We start from the raw sequence: 16,174 nt of genomic DNA on the forward strand, positions 1-16,174 counted from the left end.
ACCTTGTTTAACATGATTTATTCCAAATATGACATGATTTCGCTATTTTTTAAACATTTGCATTAATTTCAGTGAGGGACTTTTATTTAGAAGGCGAGCCGTAAATTCCAATATTGTGGCTAGCTTCACATAGGTGGGCAGAGAGGCATGGGATAGCGAATCGGATCCAGGATAGCTAGCTAGAATCGATAAAGATGGCGACAGCGAGAGACACCGAAGATAAAATTATTATCGCTAATAAAAATAAGACATGTTTATTCAGATAGGTGCAGAAATGATACCTTTATAACAAAAATAAATTCGCTCATACTGTTGCATTTTGTTTTTAACTTAAAGTCCCGTGTGCGCAAGCGATTTGTTTTCAGAGGAGCTCCACAGTTCTATGTCAAGTTAGCTGTGTTGGCTAGTTAGCCTAATTGAATCTCAATCGCTTATGGATTTCTAGGATCAGGACGAATGTCGTTTGACTGAAAATCGACTTTACGCGGGATTGAATTTGCTACAAATTGTTCATGAACCGATTGGACAACATCGTTTATTTTACGTTGGGAATATAGCCATTCCACTGGCCCGGTGACACGGAGAGTGTCGAGTCGGAGTGCCTGACCGTCATGTATTTTTTAACTGGCTGGCCCCGGAGGCTACTTTGTCCACTGAAAAGTGAAGAGGAACCGTTTCATATTCAACCCAACTCACAGAGGTTTTACTTCGCTGTGTTGTCAGAGACTCAACTAAGCATCTGGTTTAGTCGGGTAAGCAACCACTTAATCGCCGATGAGCTGGGTAACCGCTACCTAACAGTTGTTAGCCAGTTAGCTAGTAGCAAGCAAGCTAAGTTTTGTCTGCACACTGGTTGCCTCGTCACCGACTTTATCATGGCATGGTATATTTAGCTAGCTAACTGTCATGGCTATCATTGCATACAGGGACTTGGAAGAATGTTAGCTAGTTAGCTAGCTGACGTTAGTAGCTGGCGCAACAAGCATCAGCTGTTTGGCAAAAGTACTAGCTAGCTAAGCTAACGTTGCACAAATCATGTACTCAGTCCAGTATTATATTAAAGTATGTAACGTTACCAAACTAACGTTACTTTGGCTAGCAGTAGCTAGCTAGATAAGTACATGGCAAATCACAACATTTTGAGTTATTGGCACTAATATTTAATACGTTAATGCAGTTTAATGAGGATTATGTAAGAATGATATTTAATGAACTCGCTACTGTCCAAAGTATTTAGCTAGGCCGGCTTTTGTAAGAGCTGCAAATCAGAGCTATAATTTGGTATACTCAGTTCTGCTTTAAAAGCAATGTTTATTTTACTCCCCTAACACCCTACCATAGCTCTGGTGCAAATTCCTTCACAGTCACTGGGTGCCCCATGAAACTATCTTGAGTTAAAGGAGATAATTGTTATGTATTTAGCTATAACAATGTGTAAATTAGAGTTCCAGTGAATTTGAATACCTCCATGTGCGTCATTCTTCTTCCCATTCCTCTCATATCATCATGCTACTACAAATATCGCAATATCTGATATAATCGTTTTACGTTGTTAATGACTAAATCATTACAGACTGTGCGATATCTGTGCATATTAACGATATTATAGTCGCATTCGCATTGAATAATTTTAGTATGGTAAAGTAAGGCTTAGTTAATGATTTTAGACTTCATTTTCAACTGATCAAACTGCATAGTTTTGATTTGTAAACCTCAAATATAATAATCATGCACATCACAATATATCTTCTTGCACTTCACAGTATACCATCAATGTCAAAATCTGCAAATACAGTTATGTCAGCCCAGGTGTAAAATTAGCTCTGCCTCCATGACTAGGTTGCACAAGAGTGTAAAAGCAAGAGTGCTACAAATATATCAGATTTAGATGGTTCTGCATTACATCATTCATATATAGTGTAAATCTAGGCTGGTATTTATTTCCCTGTCTTTACAGGAAGTATCCTGTTGAGCTTCCCAGTTTTTCTTATTTTCTCCAGTGGCCTGAACATAAACTGGGAGAAACGATAGAGAATGGACAGGATGTCCAGGAAAGGTCCACACAGGACAGGAATGTGGGTGCTGCTATAACCCTAACTTAGTCGCCGGTCCAGGCCCCCCTTGCCTTCTGTTTGCTCTGCATGCCTTTTAGTGTTTTAAAGCAGCCAGGCATGTCCAAGACTCAAGGCCTCTTTGAAGGTCAGCCAATCTGACTGAACTAGGCACCAAAGCACAGATCTAGGGCTATCTGATCTAGAAGTCATGTCAACCTCAACAGCTGGGCATGAACTGATCCCATAACGGATGGTATGTAAAAAATTCATGTTATCTACAGTTTATAGCTCAGACGGTCCCTTTCCCCCAGAAGTTATCAGGTCTGAGCTTGGGACTTTCCTAGTCTCCAAGTTGGATTTCTGCCCCTGGCCCCATAAATGGATCACCTCTTGCACACTTCAGTACTAGTTTCCTTCCTCCTCCATGGGAGCAGTTTCCCTCCATGGGAAACTCTCCTACTGCCTGCTCCTCCTCTGTCCTCTTGCCAGTTCCTTCTCTCTCCTATCTCTCTGTTTATCAGCCATCTCCTATGACCCCCCATGACTCCTCTAAAGCCCATGGCTCTAATCCCATCTCTCATCAGCTTGGCCTGCCTGGCCCAAGCAGAAATCCATGTATGGGAGCAGCTTAGTCATGTAGTCTTGCTGTCACCCTGCCCTGCACCTTGGATTTTGCACGTGCCAAAATGTGTGGGAATTAACTAACTGTGAAACTAGGAAAATATGGAAGAGGTGGCGGTTGACAGGCAGGACCAGATTTGGGAAACACTGTTCTAGACCTCTGGGACCTCTTCAATTACACTGATTTAGTAGAATGTGTTGTGATATTGCATATTATATTGGAGGTTTTGTCTGAGGGGCCTTGGTGTTTGGTGTGCAATCACACAAGCGCAATTTGGATTTTGAGAACAGCACTCGGTATCAGTTGACATAAAATGGAAAGACAGTTTAGCATAAGGGCATTTGCTGAGTGAGGGTTGTTTATTGGTTCAGCAGAGGGAGGCTTGTTGGGGTTGATTGAGATGTTCTCTATCGTGCAAGAATGCATCATTCCCTCAGTAAAGAGGGCAATGAGTGACCCTGGTATCCAATTGGTTGTTAGTCTTGTCTCATCGCTGTAACTCCCGTACGGACTCGGGAGAGGCGAAGGTTGAGAGTTGTGCGTCCCCTGAAACCCAACCAAGCCGCACTGCTTCTTGACACAATGCCCACTTAACCCGGAAGCCAGCCGCACCAATGTGTCGGAGGAAACGCCGTACACCTGGCTACCGTGTCAGCATGCACTCCACCACAGGAGTCGCTAGTGTGCGATGGGACAAGGACATCTCTGCCGGCCAAACCCTCCCCTAACCCGTACGACGCTGGGCCAATTGTGCGCCGCCCCATGAGTCTCCTGGTCGCGGCCGGATGCGACAGAGCCTGGACTCGAACCCAGAATCGCTAGTGGAACAGCTAGCACTGCGATGCAGTGTCTGAGACCACTGCTCCACTCAGGAGGCCGCGAAGGAGCAACTCTACCTCCCCACAGAGAAGAGGGGTCCACTGAGGTCTGTCTGGCTCAGGCATTCCTTTCATATTAGGCAGTATACAGTTAGCTGATTTTTGAGGTGTTCTGGATGGCAGTCTACTAACCCCTTCCCCCTAAGCTTAAAGATGTCCTCCAGCAATTTGAACTACTGTTGAAAAGCGATATCCCAAGTATAAAAACAGTAATATACTCCCACTAAAGGGTTAAAAAAATTTTTTTACAAAGGTTTTATATTTTTTATTAGACTGCAAACTTCGGGGAGTAGGGAATTGAAGGAGTTGGTCTGATGGTGATTCGTGATGTCATCGGCCTCCCCTATTGCTTAAAGAGATTCTTCTGTACTTTTGTATACTTTTTAGCCAGTAGTTCTGAAAGTAGCACACCGAAAATTGCATACTATGTCACGTATGTGCAGATATGTGCACCGCGTCCTTTCTCGCTCTCTCTCTCGTTGATTGGGTTAAATGCGGAAGACACATTTCGGTTGAATGCATTCAGTTGTGCATCCCCTTCCCCCTCTCTCTCTCTGCGGTGTCCGTTTGAGCTGTTGCACCCACCCTGCAACCTCATTGGAGAACGCTAGGTAGGCCTTTTGCTAGCTGTCACTCAAATGCGAGGGGCTGAAACGTATTGGCTCGAACTGGACTTGCTAGAGGGCTGGCCCGCGTGGGGGGGAAATGTAGGAGGTCATTTTGCAGGGCTCTGGCAGTGCTCCTCCTTGCACAAAGGCGGAGGTAGCGGTCCTGCTGCTGGGTTGTTGCCCTCCTACGGCCTCCTCCACGTCTCCTGATGTACTGGCCTGTCTCCTGGTAGCGCCTCCATGCTCTGGACACTACGCTGACAGACACAGCAAACCTTCTTGCCACAGCTCGCATTGATGTGCCATCCTGGATGAGCTGCACTACCTGAGCCACTTGTGTGGGTTGTAGACTCCGTCTCATGCTACCACTAGAGTGAGAGCACCACCAGCATTCAAAAGTGACCAAAACATCAGCCAGGAAGCATAGGAACTGAGAAGTGGTCTGTGGTCACCACCTGCAGAATCACTCCTTTATTGGGGGTGTCTTGCTAATTGCCTATAATTTCCACCTTTTGTCTATTCCATTTGCACAACAGCATGTGAAATTTATTGTCAATCAGTGTTGCTTCCTAAGTGGACAGTTTGATTTCACAGAAGTGTGATTGACTTGGAGTTACATTGTGTTGTTTAAGTGTTCCCTTTATTTTTTTGAGCAGTGTATATATGTCGCCAAAGTACCGGAGCATGTCTTTAAGGAACACTAGAGGAGCAATAGAGAACAAAAGAGGAAAGCTGGAGAGGAGACTAGAGTAGGACTTCTAAGCCTAACAAATGTCAATACCTATGCATTTTCATCTGCCTGCTAGTTGAATATCCTCTTCCGTCATATTATTCTCAGGACCTATCTGTGTGATTCCGATGGGAATAGGAATCCTCACTGCAGCAAGGTCATCTGAGACCTTTGTAATATGGCTACTGTATTGAAAATGTATGTTTGAAGTCGGGCCCTTGGGGTTATTCTAGCTAATTAGCATTAGTGCTAGGCTAGCTGGGTTTGTGCTTGACTGAATTAATTGGGTTGTGGGGGAGGTTTGGTTTAGAGTTACTACCCCTGTGCCTTGTTACCCATCCCCCGCATGCGAAGAGTCCCACTGGGGCAGTTACAGTACAGTCCCTGTCTACATCCCACCCTATCTATGTGGAGTATATACACTGAGTGTACAAAACATGTCAGACTGACCAGGTGAATCCAGGTGAAAGCTATGATCCCTTATTGATGTCACTTGTTAAATCCACTTCAATCAGTGTAGATGAAGGGAAGGAGACAGGTTAGATAATGATTTTTGGTTCCAACTGCTGTGTCTTTGTGACGCAGAGTAGGTGAACGGATTATCTCCGCATGTGGTTCCCACCGTGAAGCATGGAGGTGTAATGATGTGGGGGTGCTTTGCTGGTGACACTGTCTGATTCTATTTAGAATTCAAGACACTTAACCAGCATGGCTACCGCAGCATTCTGCAGCGATACGCCATCTGGTTTGCACTTTGTTTTTCAACAGGACAATGACTCAAAACACACCTCCAGGCTCTGTAAGCGGTATTTGGCCAAGGAGAGTGATGGAGTGCTGCATCAGATGAGCTGACCTCCACAATCACCTGACCTCAACCCGTTTGGGATGATTTGGACCGCAGAGTGAAGGAAAAGCAGCTAACGAGTGCTCAACATATGTGGGAACTCCTTCAAGACTGTTGGAAAAGCATTCCTCATGATTGAGAGAATGCCAAGAGTGTGCAAAGCTGTCATCAAGGCAAAGGGTGGCTACTTTGAAGATTCTAAAATATAAAATATATTTTGATTTAACACTTTTTGCTAACTACATGATTCAATATGTGTTATTTCATAGTTTTGATGTCTTCACTATTATTCACAAACTTTTGACTGGTACTGTATATACGGATGCTTTATAAAGCCAGGCATATTTAACAGTTAGGCTATTGATTATAGACCTAATTAAGTTGCGGTTTCCTCTCCTCACTTAGACAATTACGGCAAGGGCTACTTTTCGTCTCTTAACTATTATTACCGTTCTATCAACACACTTGTCAAACACTGATGCAGCGGTCTAAGGCACTGCATCTCAGTGCTAGAGGCGTCACTACAGACCGTGGTTCGATTCCAGGCTGTATCACAACCAGCCGTGATTGGGAGTCCGATAGGGTGGCGCACAATTTGCCCAGCGTCGTTATGGTTGGCCCGGGGTAGGCCGTCATTGTAAATAAGAATTTGTTCTTAAATGACTTGCCTAGTTAAATAAACTCGTTACTCCCGTTCTACAACTAATTACTTTGGCACAATAGGCATCAAGTCACTTGCAGATAATGTTACGTAAATCATGTATCATTTTCACTGAACACAATCAGTCAACATACAGTAGGCCCTAAATCTTTCAATTGCTGAACTTCGAGGCATGCCCAAAAATAACAGAATTTTTATAATATTACAGTTCACCAAAACGCTCGTAATTCCCGTTCAACAACTCTAAATCGCTTAGGCATGCGCTCCAAAGGGATAACATGATATACAGTGCTTTCGGAAAGTATTCAGACCCCTTGACCTTTTTCCCATTTTGTTATGTTACAGCCTTATTCTAAAATGGATTGAATAAAAACTATTCCTCAGCAATCTACACACAATAATGACAAAGCGAAAACTGGCCTCCCGGGTGGCGCAGTGGTCTAGGGCACTGCATCGCAGTGCTAGCTGCGCCACCAGTGTCTCTGGGTTCGCGCCCAGGCTCTGTCGCAGCCGGCCGCAACCGGGAGGTCCGTGGGGCGACGCACAATTGGCATAGCGTCGTCCGGGTTAGGGAGGGTTTGGCCGGTAGGGATATCCTTGTCTCAGTATGTAATATGTAATATGTAAAAAAATAAATAAAAAAAAAAGTAAAATGTAATAAAATGTATGCACTCTACTGTAAGTCGCTCTGGATAAGAGCGTCTGCTAAATGACTAAAATGTAAAATGTAGAAATGGTTGCAAATGTATTAAAATATACAGAAATCCCTTATGTATTATTGACTACCTGGCCTAATGACTCCTTGCTGTTCCCAGTCTACCTGGCTGTGCTGCTGCTCCAGTTTCAACTGTTCTGCCTGCGGCTATGGAACCCTGACCTGTTCACCGGACGTGCTACCTGTCCCAGACCTGCTCTTTTCAACTCTCTAGAGACAGCAGGAGCGGTAGAGATACTCTTAATGATCGGCAATGAAAAGCCAACTGACATTTACTCCTGAGGTGCTGACCTGTAGCACCCTCGACAACACGTGTAATTATTATTTGACCCTGCTGGTCATCTATGAACATTTGAACATCTTGGTCATGTTCTGTTATAATCTCCACCCGGCACAGCCAGAAGAGGACTGGCCATCCCTCATAGCCTGGTTCCTCTCTAGGTTTCTTCCTAGGTTCGGGCCTTTCTAGGGAGTTTTTCCTAGCCACATGCTTCTACACCTGCATTGCTTGCTGTTTGGGGTTTTAGGCTGGGTTTCTGTACAGCACTTTGACATCAGCTGATGTAAGAAGGGCTTTATAAATGCATTTGATTTATGTAAATAAGTATTCAGACCCTTTTCTATGAGACTTGAAATTGAGCTCAGGTGCATCCTGTTTCCATTGATCATCCGTGAGATGTTTTTACAACTTGAATGGAGTTCACTTGTGGTAAATTCAATTGATTGGACGTGATTTGGAAAGGCACACCTGTCTATATAAGTTCTCATAGTTGACAGTGCATGTCAGAGCAAAAACTAAATCATGAGGTCGAAGGAATTGTCCGTAGATTGTTTCGAGCCACAGATCTGGGGAAGGGTACCAAAATATTTCTGCAGCATTGAAGGACCCCAAGAACACAGTGGCCTCCATGATTCTTAAATGGAAGATGTTTGGAACAACCAAGACACTTCCTAGAGCTGGCCGCCCGGCCAAACAGAGCAATCGGGGGAGAAGGGCCTTGGTCAGGGAGGTGACCAAGAACCTGATGGTCACTCTGACAGAGCTCCAGAGTTCCTATGTGGAGTTGGGAGAACCTTCCAGAAGGACAACCATCTCTGCAGCATTCCACCATTTCCGGTGTTTTTTCATACTTTTGCAAACATTTCTGACCTGTTTTTGCTTCATTATGGGATTTTGTGTGTAGATTGAGGTAAACATTTTTAATCAACTATAGAATAAGGCTGTAACATAACAAAAAGTCAAGGAGTCTGAATACTTTCAGTCAAGTCAAAGTTTATTTGAAACGTGTCGACCTTATAGTGAAATGCTTACTTGCAGGCTCTAACCAACAGTGCAAAAAAGGTATTAGGTGAACAATAGGTAAGTAAAGAAATAAAAATAACAGTAGCGAGGCTATATACAGTAGCGAGGCTACATACAGGCTCTGGTTAGTCGGGCTGATTGAGGTAGTATGTACATGTAGATATGGTTAAAGTGACTGCATATGTGATGAAAATAGAGTAGCAGTAGCGTAAAAGAGGGGTTGGCGGGTGGTGGGTGGCGGGGCACAATGCAGATAGCCCGGTTAGCCAATGTGCAGGGGCACTGGTTGGTCGGGCCAATTGAGGTACTAGGTACATTAATGTATAGCTATAGTGACTATGCATATATGATAAACAGAGTAGCAGCAGCGTAAAAGAGGGGTTAGGGGGGGCACACAATGCAAAATGTCTGGGTAAAAACTGTTGAGAAGCCTTTTTGTCCTAGACTTGGCCACTGCGGTACTGCTTGCCATGCGGTAGTAGAGAGAACAGTCTGTGACTGGGGTGGCTGGGGTCTTTGACAATTTCTTTGGGCTTTCCTCTGACACCGCTTGGTGTAGAGGTCCTGGATGGCAGGCAGCTTAGCCCCAGTGATGTACTGGGCTGTACGCACTACCCTCTGTAGTGCCTTGCGGTCGGAGGCCGAGCAATTGCCGTACCAGGTAGTGATTTAACCAGTCAGGGTGGTCTCGATGTTGCAGCTGTAGAACCTTTTGAGGATCTCAGGACCCATGCCAAATCTTTTTAGTTTCCTTAGGGGGAATAGGCTTTGTTGTGCCCTCTTCACGACTGTTTTGGTGTGTTTGGACCATTCTAGTTTGTTGTTGATGTGTATACCAAGGAACTTGAAGCTCTCAACCTGCTCCACTACAGCCCCGTCGATGAGAAGGGGGCGTGCTCGGTCCTTCTTTTCCTGTAGTCCACGATCATCTCCTTAGTCTTGATCACGTTGAGGGAGAGGTTGTTATTCTGGCACCACACGGCCAAGTCACTGAACACCTCCTTATAGGCTGTCTTGTCGTTGTATGTGATCAGGCCTACCACTGTGTCGTCTGCAAACTTAATGATGGTGTTGGAGTCGTGCCTGGCCATGCAGTCGTGGGTGAACGGGGAGCACAGGAGGGGACTGAGCACACACCCCTGGGGGGCTCCAGTGTTGAGGATCAGTGTGGCAGATGTGTTGCTACCTACTCTCACCACCTGGGGGCGGCCTGTCAGGAAGTCCAGGATCCAGTTGCAGAGGGAGGTGTTAAGTCCCAGGATCCTTAGCTTAGTGATGAGTGTTGAGGTTACTATGGTGTTGAACGCTGAGCTGTAGTCAATGAATAGCATTCTCACGTAGGTGTTCCTTTTGTCCAGGTGGGAAAGGGCAGTGTGGAGTGCAATAGAGATGGCATCATCTGTGGATTTGTTTGGGCGGTATGCAAATTGGAGTGGGTCTAGGGTTTCTGGGATAATGGTGTTGTGAGCCATTACCAGCCTTTTAAACCACGTCATGACTAAAATGGCGCCGGAAGAAATGGCAGCAGTTTTACGGGCGCCCAACCGTGCTATTATCTGTTATTTGTAACTTATTTTGTACATAATGTTTCTGCAACAGTATTTTACGGCAACAAAGAGCTTCTGGATATCAGGACAGCGATCACTCACCTCGGATTAGACTAAGATTTTTTTCTTCAACAAGCAGGACGCACAGGACGTTCTCCGAACACCCGACAAGGACAACATCCCAGTTATTGGCAAGAGGAAGAGACGCAGGTAGAGAGGGGGATGCCTCGTGAGGATCCGAGGATCCGCAAAAGGCAAGTGGGAAAGCTGCCGTTACCGTCATTACTCGCCAACGTGCAATCATTGGACAATAAATTAGACGAGGTACGATCACGAATATCCTACCAACGGGACATCAAAAACTGTAAAATCTTATGTTTCACGGAATCGTGACTCAATGATGACATGGATATTCGGCTAGCGGGATATACGCTGCACCAGCAAAATGGAACAGCACACTCCGGTAAGACGAGGGGAGGCGGTCTGTGTATATTTGTAAACAGCTGGTGCACGAAATCTAAGGAAGTCTCTAGATTTTACTCTACTTCAGGCCAGCAACATCTAGAGATCTTGTGATAAATTGCAGGCCACACTACTTGCCTAGAGTTTTCAGCTATACTTTTTGTGGCTGTTTATTTACCACCACAGACGGATGCTGGCACTAAGACCGCACTCAGTCAGCTGTATAAGGAAATAAGCAAACAGGAAACCACTCACCCAGAGGCAGCGCTCATAGTGGCAGGAGACTTTAATGCAGGGAAACTTAAATCAGTTCTAATTTCTATCAACATGTTAAATGTGCAACCAGAGGGAAGAAAATTATAGATCACCTGTACTCCACACACAGAGATGCGTACAAAGCTCTCCCTCGCCCTCCATTTGGTAAATCCGACCACAACTCTATCCTCCTGATTCCTGCTTACAAGCAAAAATTAAAGCAGGAATCACCAGTGACTCGGTCTATAAAAAAAAAAAAGTGGTCAGATGAAGCAGATGCTAAACTACAGGACTGTTTTGCTATCACAGACTGGAACATGTTCCGTAATTCTTCCGATGGCATTGAGGAGTACACCACATCAGTCACTGACTTTATCAATAAGTGCATCAAGGACGTCGTCCCCACAGTGACTTTACGTACATACCCCAACCAGAAGCCATGGATTACAAGCAACATTCGCACTGCGCTAAAGGGTGGAGCCGTCGCTTTCAGGGACTCTAACCCGGAAGCGTATAAGAAATCCCGCTATGCCCTGCGACAAACCATCAAACAGGCAAAGCGTCAATACAGGGCTAAGATTGAATCGTACTACACCGGCTCCGACGCTCGTTGGATGTGGCAGGGCTTGCAAACTATTACATACTACAAAGGGAAGCACAGCTGCGAGCTGCCCAGTGACACGGGCCTACCAGACGAGCTAAATCACTTCTATGCTCGCTTCGAGACAAGCAACACTGAGGCATGCATGAGAGCACCAGCTGTTCCGGATGACTGTGTGATCACACTCTCCGTAGTCGACGTGAGTAAGACCTTTTAAACAGGTCAACATTCACAAGGCTGCAGGGCCAGACAGATTACCAGGACGTGTGCTCCGGGCATGTGCTGACCAACTGGCAGGTGTCTTCACTGACATTTTCAACATGTCCCTGACAGAGTCTGTAATACCAGCATGTTTCAAGTAGACCACAATAGTCCCTGTGCCCAAGAACACGACGGCAACCTGCCTAAATGACTACAGACCGGTAGCACTCACGTCCGTAGCCATGAAGTGCTTTGAAAGGAATACACTGTATATAGTATATATCACCAGTAGAAGCCTACATTTAACGTTAATTCCCATAATATCTCATCTGCAATGTTTGTTTTAATTTTAATGTTTTAATTTTAATATTATTATTTATTATTATTACAGTGGTTTACCATTCTCATTGTCTGACTGGACACATAGGTTGTGAATTGTGCAAACAATGCTACATTCTTGAGACAAGTTCTTGTTTATTTCATTCCATTTACGAGTTTTGTCATTTCAGTCATCTTTTGTTTGAAATAATGCTCCTGACAATGTTGAGTAACATTGACCTGATTACGCATAGAAATAGAACTAGTCTACCTGGCCTGCACGCAAATTAGGCCTATAAATGTTCCCTTTTGGGGATGTCTGATTTAGTGTTTCTGATTGTCTTATCTCACCACCACTAATGAGCTGAGGAGCTTCTCAAAGTAAGTTTTTCTTCACCTCAAACAGCAAGGTAACTAAGTCTGCTTTTAGAATCAATTGAGAATGATAATAGTTCCTCAAAGTATTGGACAAATATTTCCAGCTCTCTGCCTTTCGATAACCACTTGGTAGTAAAGGGAAAAATGTAATGCTCTGATCCAGTGGAAATGTCATAACATTACTTCTTATCCCTTGTACAAATAGCCTAGGGTTGTGCCACTGGTGCGGGAATTTTGTTATGCAAGTTTGTAAGCACGAGTTTCGGGCTGACCCAGTTGATAGTTGATACGTTTCAAGTATCAACTATGCGATGGTCTTATTTGTTTGCTTTATGTAGGCTATTTTTATATAGCTGGCAATGGCAATAAGTTACTTATTTTAGATATAGACAATGATTTTGAGATACAAAGACTATAAATGAAACTGTTACACGGAATCCAAACCGGCTGTGCGTGTACTCCATCGTGCACAAATGTATTTTGTCCCCCCACACCAAACGCGATCACGACACGCAGGTTAAAATATCAAAACAAACTCTGAACTAATTATATTAATTTGGGGACAGGTCGAAAAGCATTAAACATTTATGGCAATTTAGCTAGCTAGCTTGCACTTGCTAGCTAATTTGTCCTATTTAGCTAGCTTTCTGTTGCTAGCTAATTTGTCCTGGGATATAAACATTGAGTTGTTATTTTACCTGAAATGCACAAGGTCCTCTACTCCGACAATTAATCCACACATTAAACGGTCAACCAAATTGTTTCTAGTCATCTCTCCTCCTTCCAGGCTTTTTCTTCTCTAGACTTTATATTGCGATTGGCAACTTTCATAAATTAGGTGCATTACCGCCACCGTTCATCTTTCAGTCACCCACGTGGGTATAACCAATGATGAGATGGCACGTGGGTATCTGCTTCTATAAACCAATGAGATGGGAGAGGCAGGACTTGCAGCGTGATCTGTGTCACAAATAGAACTGACTTCTATTTTAGCCCTTGGCAACACAGACGCTCGTTGGCGCGCAGTAATTGTATAATATAGATTTCTAAATTTATTTTGCAACGCTCTCGCACGCAACACGAGCGGTGTCAGCCTGTTACATTAAAATGTGCATATGAAAATCATAACCGGCACACAGATTGGTAGAAATGGTAAGATAAATTGGCGCTCCAGATGCAAAAGGTTGCCGACTGCTGGTGTAGCCTATTACCTGCAACTTCAGGAGCATAAAGGAAGAATCTGCGAAGGCCAGCTGGAGGAAGAGGTTCTTGTTAGGCTTTCTTGATCTCTGGCTCCCTCTTGAGTCATTTGTGTGTCTTAATTATTTAACCAAACAGCGTGTTTGAGCATCAGACAAATTCAGTACATGTAGTTGATTTTATTAAAACACATGGTGTGTCATATAAAGAAACGTCCTCTCACTGTCAAATGTTTATTTTCAGCAAACTTAACGTGTAGATATTTGTATGAACATAACAAGACTCAACAACTGAGACATAAACTGAACAGGTTCCACAGACATGTGACTAACAAAAATGGAATTATGTGTCCCTGAACAAAGGGGGGGGTCAAAATCAGGAAATCACGCACAGAACGAGCAGTATAGCGGGTGGCATTGTCATGCTGGAGGGTCATGTCAGGACGAGCCAGCAGGAAGGGTACCACATGAGGGAGGAGGATGTCTTCCCTGTAACGCACAGCGTTGATTGCCTGCAATGACGACAAGCTGAGTCCGATGATGCTGTGACACACCGCCCCTGACCATGACGGACTCTCCACCTCCAAATCAATCCCGCTCCAGAGTACAGGCCTCGGTGTAACGCTCATTCCTTCGATGATAAACGCGAATCCGACCAATCACCCCTTGTGAGACAAAACAGCGACTCATCAGTGAAGAGCACTGTTGCCAGTCCTGTCTGGTCCAGTGACGGTGGGTTTGTACCCGTAGGCGATGGTGATGTCTGGTGAGGACCTGCCTTACAACAGGCCTACGAGCCCTCAGTCCAACCTCTCTCAGCCTATTGCGGACAGTCTGAGCACTGATGGAGGGATTGTGCGTTCCTGGTGTAACTCGGGCAGTTGTTGCCATCCTGTACCTGTCCCGCTGGTGTGATGTTCGGATGTGCCGATCCTGTGCAGGTGTTGTTACACGTGGTCTGCCACTGCGAGGACGATCAGCTGTCCGTCCTGTCTCCTTGTAACGCTGTCTAAGGCGTCTCACAGTACGGACATTGCAATTTATTGCCCTGGCCACATCTGCAGTCCTCATGCCTCCTTGCAGCATGCTTAAGGCACGTTCTTGCAGATGAGCAGGGACCTTGGCCATCTTTCTTTTGGTGTTTTTCAGAGTCAGTAGAAAGGCCTCTTTAGTGTCCTAAGTTTTCATAACTGTGACCTTAATTGCCGACCGTCTGTAAGCTGTTAGTATCTTAACGACCGTTCCACAGGTGCGTGTTCGTTGTTTATGGTTCATTGAACAAGCATGGGAAACGGTGTTTAAACCCTTTACAGGGAAGATCTGACGTTATTTGGATTTTTACTAATTATCTTTGAAAGAAAGGGTCCTGAAAAAGGGCCGTTTATTTTTTTGCTGTGTGTGTGTGTTTTTCAAGTTAAAACAATCAATTGATCGAAAGAAAAGACTACTCTTGGTCAAACAAGATTTGTTTTTGTCTAGTAAGGATACTCTTTCTTTTTGTCTCTTTTCTGTATCTTTCTCCCTCCTTTCTGCTCTGAAGCGTGTAGAATTGAATATCTGGTCCCTTTTTATGGAAACACTGGTGTTGGCATAGGCAGCTGATTGTGTGAGAATGGGATTACATGGTGCAGTGTGGTGCTGATGAATAGTCTCCTGTTGGGCCGAAGAGTACTTGTGACACACAGAGGGTGAGAGGGTATTCTTCACATTAATCAACCATAATCCCAACTCATAACTACCCTGCATGGATCTACAGGTAGCTAGCTACAGGTAGCTAGCTACAGGTAGCTAGCTACAGGTAGCTAGCTACAGCTAGCTAGCTACAGCTAGCTAGCTACAGGTAGCTAGCTAGGTAGCTAGCTACAGCTAGCTAGCTACAGGTAGCTAGCTAGGTAGCTAGCTACAGCTAGCTAGCTACAGGTAGCTAGCTACAGGTAGCTAGGTGGATCTGGATGGATCTACAGGTAGCTAGGTTCAATGTTAGCTAGCTAACATTAGACTATAACTAGCAATGCAAGTGGCTCTGAGATACGAATAATATTACTGCACAGATCATGCATGTAACAATAGCTAGCGAGCCAGCCAACGTTAGGCTTGCTCGCTAACAGTATGCTTTAACTTGCAATGAAAACGACTTTCTGACAAAATTAGAAAGGTATAGTAACTGAAAATGTAGCTAAGTAGACTCCACCTGTATACATGGATGTTCTCTTCTTCCTCTGTCACGGATGCCATGGTTGACCTTAGTTTGAAGATGTAATCCGGAGACAGGTGTTTTATATAACTGTTCTCTTTTCGACACCCTCTGCATTTGCAATCAAACACCTGAATTTTCTCCATCTCCTTAGCTATCATATTCTGCTTCCACCGGGCATTACACTGATTTCAAAACTCGGCCATCTAGAAAGTGGAGAGCCTTAAGGTGGACCTTAACCCCCCAGTCTGAGGTCCTGAGTGCTCTGGAGCAGGTTTTCATCAATGATCTCTCTGTACTTTGCTACGTTCAACTTCCCCCCTCAAACCTGACTAGTCTCCCAGTCCCTGCCACTGAAAAACATCCCCACAGCATGATGCTGCCACCCAGGCTTCACCGTAGGATGGTTCCAGGTTTCCTCCAGATATGACGCTTGGCATTCAGGCCAAAGAGTTCAATCTTAGTTTCATCAGACCAGAGAATCTTGTTTCTCATGGTCTGAGAGTCTTTTTTACCGAGGAGTGGCTTCCGTCTGGCCACACTACCATAAAGGCCTGATTGGTGAAATGCTGCAGAGATGGTTGTCCTTCTGGAAGGTCCTCCC

The 16,174-nt window shown here is 44.7% G+C and overlaps 1 protein-coding gene across 1 annotated transcript in view; it reads left to right on the top strand.

The window, feature by feature from the left end:
• Positions 1-202: 202 nt before the first annotated feature.
• The window catches only part of LOC120025845 (guanine nucleotide exchange factor subunit RIC1-like), a 67,316-nt gene continuing 51,344 nt past the window's right edge, over positions 203-16,174 (top strand). The window contains exon 1 of the mRNA XM_038970543.1: positions 203-752. Coding sequence (XP_038826471.1) covers positions 612-752 — 141 coding nt within the window. The 5' untranslated portion in view covers positions 203-611. The remainder of the gene's footprint in view (positions 753-16,174) is intronic.

The sequence above is a fragment of the Salvelinus namaycush genome, chromosome 31, assembly GCF_016432855.1.
Source record: "Salvelinus namaycush isolate Seneca chromosome 31, SaNama_1.0, whole genome shotgun sequence".
In the NCBI taxonomy this organism is placed as follows: Eukaryota; Metazoa; Chordata; class Actinopteri; order Salmoniformes; family Salmonidae; genus Salvelinus; species Salvelinus namaycush.